This window comes from Branchiostoma floridae, chromosome 3, assembly GCF_000003815.2.
Source record: "Branchiostoma floridae strain S238N-H82 chromosome 3, Bfl_VNyyK, whole genome shotgun sequence".
Classification (NCBI taxonomy): domain Eukaryota; kingdom Metazoa; phylum Chordata; class Leptocardii; order Amphioxiformes; family Branchiostomatidae; genus Branchiostoma; species Branchiostoma floridae.
The window spans coordinates 25,917,130-25,926,462 of record NC_049981.1 but is presented as its reverse complement, the minus strand read 5'-3'; the positions used below and the strand labels follow the sequence as shown (position 1 = coordinate 25,926,462).

General features: G+C 41.0%; 1 protein-coding gene across 1 annotated transcript in view; it reads left to right on the top strand.

The window, feature by feature from the left end:
• LOC118411303 (dual 3',5'-cyclic-AMP and -GMP phosphodiesterase 11-like) overlaps positions 1 to 9,333 on the top strand; it is a gene marked incomplete in the record, with an annotated part of 59,946 nt that overhangs the window by 45,736 nt on the left and 4,877 nt on the right. The window contains 9 exon segments of the mRNA XM_035813494.1: positions 2,899 to 2,991; positions 3,327 to 3,377; positions 4,211 to 4,357; positions 5,584 to 5,691; positions 6,139 to 6,248; positions 6,595 to 6,682; positions 7,142 to 7,242; positions 8,073 to 8,150; positions 8,409 to 8,472. Coding sequence (XP_035669387.1) covers positions 2,899 to 2,991; positions 3,327 to 3,377; positions 4,211 to 4,357; positions 5,584 to 5,691; positions 6,139 to 6,248; positions 6,595 to 6,682; positions 7,142 to 7,242; positions 8,073 to 8,150; positions 8,409 to 8,472 — 840 coding nt within the window.

Below are 9,333 nucleotides of genomic sequence, written 5' to 3'. Positions count from 1 at the left end.
ATATGTAACTGAGAAAGAGGGAAGAGAGTAAGAGGTGTATTTAAAGACTTTGAAAGAGAATAAGTCAAGAATGGATCAAAGGATATATATATAATTCACATTTCTTAGGCCGTGGGCCCTATGCTACAATATCTACAGACCGTGCTTTCAATATATACATAAAGTCAGTTTATCTTATTAACTTTGGCGTTCCACATTTGCCTATTTCTGGCTTGCCTAGCTACCAGTTCGAAAGGTAAGTCACAGTCCATTAGGAGGGAACCTTCAGGCGGGTTTTCTGATCCGCACACGTAGGCCTTCAGGGTGCGCCTGACCAGTCTGGAGGGGTCCATGCGAAGAACGTGGCCCAGGTACCGGAGTCGTCTCCGGTGGATGGCTGACACCAGGTTGAAGTCTGGGTGTGTTGCTGTGTCTCGGAAGTTATTCTTTGTAATCACCTGTAAGCATCTGCTGTTAAAGCCATTTATCATTCTCGTAACGTCCTGCGTTAAGTCCCATGCTTCACAGCCATGTGTGAGGGTTGAACAAACAGAGGATTTGTACAGTCGGAGTTTCATTCTCTGAGGCAGTCTGTGATCTCTCCATATGTGGTGCATGGAGCTGAAGCGGGATTGTGCGATGTCCATATCATTCTGTGTTTAACATCCGCTTTCTGGTCACCGTCACACTGCATGCGGCTTCCTAGGTAGTCGAATGTATGGACGTTCTCCAGTTGTTGGTCCAGTAGGACAACGTTATCACGCTCCTCCTCCTTGGCAAGTCTTTTTCGTCGCTGTACTTCTTTGTCTGCCAAGCTACCTGCACGTGAACGGATGTTGGCGGTGGAGGGGTGGTGTAGGCACCAGCGGCTCCGATGGATGGCTAGGCCTCTCTTGGTGGAGAAGTCTCTAGTGCACTCTGGGCATCTGTGCTTGAGGTTCGAGGCTGCTATCTCAGCATCAGTCGTCTTTGATACACGGTCTTTCTTGTGTATGTGCATAGCTTTTGTTTTCGGGACTGATATCTCCATGGCTGCATCGTTCCTGGAACCAATGGCTATTGCAGAGATGCGTTCGGAGGCGTCTTGGACACTTTCATCCAGCAGCCCCGCGTCGTCAGCGTACTCCAGGCGACTGATGGTTACCTGGTGAGGAGGACTGCCTACTGTTACCCCTGAGTCGGGATTGTCATGCAGTGCAAATATGCGCATGAGGCCTGCGATAAAGGCGACTGGAGAAAAGATGTCTCCTTGCAGAACCCCTCGCGAGATCTTAAACGGCTCTGAGAGCTCTTGGTTCCCATTGGGGCTTGTAACACAGACACACCCACTGGCGACGCTGAATACAGCTTGGATGATTCTGCGCACCTTGAGGGAATCTCCAACAGAACTAAGCGCTACGTCGAGAAAGACTTGACTTTCAGTGTCAAAAGCAGCTGCATAATCAATGAATGTAACTACTGCTGGTTTCGACTCGCGCAGCAACATGTTTATTGTCCACTTCAGGATGCAGACGTTGTCGCGGGTGCCCCTTGCAGGTCGAAACCCTGCCTGACTGTCTGGAAGGAGCGGCTCCAACTGGACATGTAGGCGACGGGCAATCACAGCAGAGAGGAGTTTATAAGCATGGCTTAGAAGACAGATTGCCCTGTAGTTGCTGTAGTTGTTCCGGTCATTTTTCTTGTAGAGCATGATAAATATGCCTTTCACAAGTTCTGGGGGTATGATCTCAGAGTCCCAGATCAGGTTTACCACTCTAAACAGTTCTTGTTTTGCTGCGGGTGAGTGATGATAGGCCTCTATTGGGATCTTGTCATATCCTGGTGCTTTGCCGCTTTTAAGGGCTTTCAGACACTCTTCAAGTTCACTTTCACTCAGGTGGTCTTCTTGGCTTACCGTGGTCTCACGCTGGCGGTGAGAGTCTGTGGGAGGTGCAGCAAACTTTTGGGCGAGGAAAGTGTTCCATGCTGACAGAAGTTGCTCAGAGGACATGATCGGTTGTCCAGCCAAGTCTTGAGATGGCATTTTGACAGTGCTGTTTGACTTGCCGCTAAGGATCTTGGTTAATCGAGTGATTTCACGTGAGTTCCCCGTTTGCTCCGCTACCTCTAGGTCTCTGATTATACTGTCAATGTAGCTTCGATAGTCTTCCCGAGCTGATTGACAGATCGCTTTAGATGCTTCCTTAAGTTGATGGTTGTTCATGTTTTGGTAGTTTGCTTGTCTGTGTGAGTAGAGGTTTTTGGTCCTGTCGCTGACGAGACGTTTACGCAGAGGGAGAGAGGTGCGTTTTGGTAGCACGGCAGACGCTGCCTCATACACGGACTCCTGAAGGGTTTTCAGTGAGTCTGTGGGGTCATTTGGGTGACGTTGCTGCTAGCGATGTTTGTGCTTACGCTGTTGTCAAATTCCTGTTGTAGCTGGGCATCATGTTGAAGTAGGCTAAAGTCTGGCATTCTTGTTACTTTGTGTTTCGTTTTAAGCCGAGTTTTCAGCAGACAGCTGATCATACCGTGATCGTAATGCCGCCCCCAGCGTTTGCAGGAAACATGATCAAAGGATCATCATGATTTTTGGTATGCTGATAGCTTAAGTTATGCTTGATACAATTTGATATCAATTAATTGTAACTTGGGATCTAATTTGCATAATCAATGCCAAAATTTTATAAACCAACTTCAAGCATATAATTATGAAGAAAATGAAATGAGTAACGCATTTGTCTACAGACATCATTCTACATAACAAACCTGGTTTATTTGGCAAAGGTATGTGTTCGTGGAACTCTAGTTACATGATTGATTTACTACAGTACTACTACTATTGATGGAATAACAGTTTTGTACTTATGTCAAGTTTAGTTTGTCTATGACAATGAGGTTTGATATAATATGTATAAAGTGTATGCTTTATTTTGGTAGGCCTTTGCCATCTTCTGTGGAATGGGCATCCACAACACTCAGATGTACGAGAAGGTAGTCAAGGCCATGGCCAAACAGAGAGTGGCTTTAGAGGTGAACACATTATTTCCCATCTCATGCTGTAAATCTTGAAACTTGACCATGGTTTTATCAAATTTATGACACAGCAAATATGTTTCCATTGTAGGACTACTGTATATATTTGTTTTCCCTTCTACTTGAAAGTCACAGCGAAAGTAAATGCATTTACAGTATGCCTTGCCTTGTTCATGAGATTGCAGTCAAAAATAATCTCATAGATGCATCTATATAATATAGTACATGCAACTTAAAAGATAAGCGCATGCAATGGAAAATAAAAATGACTAACAGTATCCTATTTCTGGTCATTGATGATACTGATGCTGATATCTTCCTGCCCAACACAGTGCCTTTCCTACCATGCAGTGGCATCAGAAGAAGAGGCAGACAGGTTAAGAGTGAGTTGCCTGACTTTTGTTGCAGCTGTGCCACCTAGCAGCATCTGTTGGAGATGCAGAGCCAAAAGCAAATTAGATGTGTACAAATATGAAATGTATATATGATATGTACATACTGTCAGTGCAAAGTGTTTGGTTATAGACAGATCCTTGTCATCTTTATCCTGAGAACATTTTAGACCAAACTGTAGTTATCGGTCATAATTGGAAACGAGGCTGATCCTTCTCTTTAAAGTAGGAAGCACGTATCCTGTCAAAATTTCGAACAATCTCGCATCTGGAACAAAGGGTTGAGAATTTGAATTCAGACATATCTTAAGAGGTCTCTCTCGTTACAGACCTGATATGTGTCTTAATGATACAGGTCCTTCATAGGGTTAATTTACCCCATACATTTAGGATGTTTAAAACCAACTAAACTTAAAAAAACATTTATGGCATTGCTAAAGCATGACTTTTTTATGCAGCTTTTACTTCCCAACCTCCAGAACTCATGTGTTCATATTTCTCTCTCATATCATTTCATGTCACGCAACAGTTATTAAGTTATGCCATACAAATAGATAACGTTACTTCACCTTTATCTGCGGAGTAACCTATATCCGTTGTGTTGCTAAACAGGGTATCCAAGGATATCAAGTCGATGGACGATACTTTCAAATTGTACTATTTTCAAAATATTGCAGTTTGAAACCATCATCTGTCGACTTGATTTCCCTTAAAATATTGTTCTTAAAAAGAACGGATAAAGGTTACCATATGGATAAAGGTGAACTAGCGTTACATAATAGTATCATGCTGCTAACATTGCAATGGATATTTGTGAATTTCAGAAACTGCCCATCCCCTCCTCGGACTGTCTCCACCTGCTGCGCTGGGACTTTGACGACATCGGGTTGGAGGATGAGGAAACACTGAAGGCCTCCATCAGGATGTTCATGGACATGGACTATCTGAGCAAGTTCAGCATCAACTACAAGGTAAGGTTTTATTTTTATTTTCTTAAATTACCTTTAAAACAACTTGTTGCAGGCCACTCAGATATTTTTGGTTACACTATACGAGACTGTAATATTAACACATGTCTGTTCACCTTTGACTCGATAAATTTAAGGTTCTTACCATTGTTAAATAGAGAGGTAGTCTTGGGAAAAAGCTTTCAGCATGAAACTTCCCCCTGAGATGTGGAGTATGGTGGAAGAGAGGACGACTCGGTTTGGTGATTGTGGCAAACCATGTCCTTGTCGAGAAATTTCTGATGGGTTGTGCAACTGAATGAAGCTAAGAACAGCAATACCATGAAAATAGTGATAGAGTGATGCAGCACCTTCTTTACATGAATATAGCTAAGTGTTATAGAGATGTTATATATTCAGAAGTAAACTTCTCCTGAATTTTAGCTTTCTCTACCTGTGGCAGAATGACCACTCAAGTAACTTAAAGGCGCCCAGAGCAGTTTTTTTAGTCTTTTCAAATTTAATTTTCACGTCATTTTTACACACTGTAAGCTTGAATAACACTATCTCAATGCATATCGACCTTTATTGAGCAAAGATGAGACATCGCTGGGTGGTGAGAACTCATTGAAAATCAGAGCGCTGCACGTGTCATTATTTCAAATTTGTGGAATGCACGCGAACATGACCAATGAATCCCGAATTCTTCCGGAGATGTCGTCACTTGTTCGAATATGGTTTCGATTTGCGAACGGGCGAATCAGATTCAATTCGCTCGGTGACCTCATGCGTTCGAAAATCTCCGAAAAGTACCGACGGGAAACCGTTAGTGGCTCGATCCTGTGCTGATTTATTGTAGGATATAATAAATCAAAGGGGGCCGTTTGCGGCATGTTTCTGCGTCCTTTTAAACGTTGAAAGTATGAAATAATGATACAAATGTGCTAGAATGGTGAAGTAAATGTCAATATCGTACCGATTGTCTCATCCAGAATATTTCCTATTTTGATGCACTAAAAACTGCTCTGGGCGCCTTCAAAGAAATGGTCACAGAGGACAAATTGGTGCTACAGACAGGACTATTGAAAAGTACACTTAAGAAACCACCAAAAAGTGGGCACAATGACCAGGTAGTTCTTATGCAAGGTGCCCACTAGTACAGGTTTGACAGCTTTGGAAATAATTATGCCATATGAAACAATGCACACAATGTGTCTGTTAATCTTTTATTCCAAAACTTGTTTGTGCAGAGCCTGTGCAGATGGATGTTGAGTGTACGGAAGAACTACAGAAACGTGACCTACCACAACTGGAGGCACGCCTTCAATGTGGCACAGATGATGTTCACTATGCTAAAGGTACCTGCAGCAAAGATCCTGTCGTACAGCAAGTCTACTCCATTGTTGTTTAGAAAAATCACACAATAATTCAGAGCAGAAAATGAATGTCTTATAATTTTATGTTTGACTTAATGCTGGTTCACCTATATACGTTGGGGGTAACGTATAACCATTTGTCTTTAAAACAAGAGATACATGTTACAGTATTAAGTCGAATTGACGGTGGTTTCAAACTGGAACATTTTGAAAATATTTAATATTGAAATTTGAAACCACCATCCGTCGTCTTGTATCCCTAAATACCTAGTTTTTAAAAACCCTTGCAGACACCTGTGTGTCTGTGCATTTGATAAAGATGTTGCTGACGGACAAAATTGGCTCTCAAACAATGTCAGAGAGGCAGACAAAAAGCTAGAGACAGCCCTGCCCTAGGTTTTATATCCTCTCCTTGAATGTGTTTTTCAGACCGGGTCCATGGAGGACTTGTTAGATGACATTGAGGGCCTTGCCCTGCTCCTGGCCTGTCTTTGTCATGACCTTGACCACAGGGGCACCAACAACTCCTTCCAGATGAAGTAAGTCCTCCGAATCTATAACAAACATCCTAAGCATGATATCCTATGCAAGTAATACATGAACTGTATCAACGTCTTTAGTTTTTTTTAGGTAAAGCAGTTATAGAGGAAGACCGTAGTAGTTAATATGTAGAGGTCGTAATTTTAAGAATTCAATTGGTTTGTTTTTTTGCCAACAGAGTAAGTGCAAAGCTATTCTGGTCTGAAAACCATATCTCAGAAAAGATTCATCAAAATGTTTAGGTATTTGTCAAATAGGACAAAATTTGACTTCTAAACCATGCATATCAGCCTGATTTTTTTTTTCAACGCTTGATATATAGAACTTCTTTTCACCCTGTATCAGGTCTAACCACCCACTGGCCCAGCTCTATGGAACCTCCACCATGGAGAGGCACCACTTTGACCAGTGTATCATGATCCTCACTAGTGAGGTAGGGGTGAGCAAAACTTGCATATACTTAGATGTTTAGTTAACATCTTTTCTACAGCTTTCAGTGTACATGTGGGTGGTGCATGTCTCTGTTTCTGTAGCCACTAGACTACACAGGCCACTACATATACGTAGAGCAGTCTGTAGTTAGTGAATCTTTAACAGGCATTTAGGCCCGTCCAATTTATTTTGTTGGTTTTCTGACATTTTAAAGTCAAAATTTAGCAATGAGAATTACTAAGATAAAAACTCTAGACTGGAAGGAAAAGTTGCATCATACTACATGTATATCTACTCTCTAAATGTGTATAACCCAAGTTAATATTTCTATGTAGCATTACTTCTAACAATCGCAGAAGCAACAAATAATTAAAAGTTAGGGTGACGTGATGATGAAATTAACTTTGTGAGCTCTTTCCCAGGGCAGTGATTTGTTGCTAACTTCTGCTCTCTTGTCCAGGGTACTGAGCTGCTATCCAGTATGAGTAAAGATGACTATGCAAAGTGCCTGGATGTCATGGAACATGCAATTCTCTCTACAGACCTCGCACTCTACTTCAAGTAAGTTGTTGTTTTTTTTCCTCTGTGAAAGAGGTATTGTTTTTTGTAGCTGTTTGTGTATGTTAAAAAGTGTTAATACTATTGCCATGTGATAATATTTGATCAGTTGGTATCTACATACCTGTGCTAGGTGATCCTTCTTTAATACGATACATTGTACATGTTGATGGCTTCAGCTTACCTTGTTCACACTTAAAATTAAGTGCTGTTGAATGAAAAATTTAAAGAATTTGGGCCACATTTGGATAGGAATTCCAAATGGACCTAAATTCTAATATAGCTTTGTTGCAGTCAGAAGACATGGAATGTGCTACAAACCCACCTTGAATGATTCTGTCAGATCATATTCTTAGCGTATGAATTCTTGAATGCAGCTGGAATGTAGTTGCAAGTTCTTGGAACACAGTGGTTTCTATTCAGTTAGTTTTGAAAACTATAACAGCACCTGTCCTTCCATCCTTTGACGGAATTTTGCAGCTGGGGACGAAAAAAAATTGCGCCCATTCCGTCCTCTGTTATGAACAAAAATCCATGTACTAAGACATAAAATACCTGTCTCTCTCGTGTAATTTTTCACCCAAACAGATGCTGTTGAACAGCTTAGTCTACCAGCAAAATTTACACCTCAAAATGCAGGAAATAGCGTTTCAGAGGGTCTAGATTTCAAATTTTTTTGCTGGAGCTTACCCCTAGACCTTCCTACGAACGTTGTGCCATGGGCGCTCAATAGGATTCAAAGTCAAGGGGATGGATAATGATTTCAGGCTGGCTACAATCCTGATATGATCAAAGAAAAAATTTTGCATTTTAACATTGCTATCATCTTTCAGGTGGAGAGGTGGATTTTTCTCAATAGTGGACAAAAACGAGGCAGACTGGAGCAACAAGGACAACAGGAAACTGTTGAGGTTGGGATGAATATCATTCATGGTTTTACATGTATTTCTTCCTCAAGACACATATAATACCCTTTAAAAATTAAGTTAGCAACCAAATGGCAGAATTTCATATTTTTTCTAGGACATCTTTCAATTTTACTGTAATATAATTGCATAAACATAAATAGAATTATCAATCTTACTATTGATACTTCAAGGTCACTATCAACGTAGTTGTAGAAGTATAATGCACTTGTATGTCACTAATGATAAGTCTTGTGCCCACAGGAGTATGATGATGACAGCTTGTGATGTAGCCGCCATTACCAAACCATGGCCTGTGCAGCAAAGGGTTAGGCTCTATTCCTTATTCCATCTCTTCTGTAAATATCATAGAGTGGAACTCATCGACATCAAGTCCTCATTAGAAAACTAATAACGTTTGGAGCTAGATGTGCAAAGGATAATGGGGGGAATCCAAAGTCCAAAAAAACTGTTCGCGAAAAAAGTGAATGCGCATGGCTTTTGTCATCGTACATTTTGCTGAGAACCCATCGTATATTTTGCTTAGAACCCATCAAAAACAAGTTAAGATCTTGTTAACAACCATATAACTGTGATTGAAGCTGTGCAGGCATGTATTTCATTTAACGCCACCATTCCAAACTGTAGTTTGTGACTTGCGTTTCAGTGGAACGTTCTAACACAACACAAAAAGGGGGTCCAAACTCCGATAAATCAACAACCAAGCTATCTCTGCACATTTCTAAGCATCCTATGCAGGTAGAATAACACTAAACATATGCAATACTACATTTTGTAACAAATATTTTCTATATTTTGAATTACGCTACTTATTACCTGTATGAAATGCAGGTATAGTTTTAAGGTTCGTGTTTTGTGTGTTTTGCTGCGTTTCCGCGGTTATATCTCCAGTACGCAGCGTGCTATTGCGATGGTATTTGGTAGATTTGTTAAGTGTGGTGGCCCAACGGTCAGGTTTGATTTGGGGCCTAATTGACTTTAAACCTGGTACAGTATGTTGATTTTTGTGTTAATTGGGGTGTTACCCTACATTTCCTCGGTTTTAATTGTTAACAGACGTGACTCCAAAGGCGCATAGATAGATAGTCTCCAGAAGAAGGTCTGTTGCCCTGGCTACATATTAGTAGAGCATTATATTTCTCTTTGAGTGCTCTAGTGGCCAAGTGAG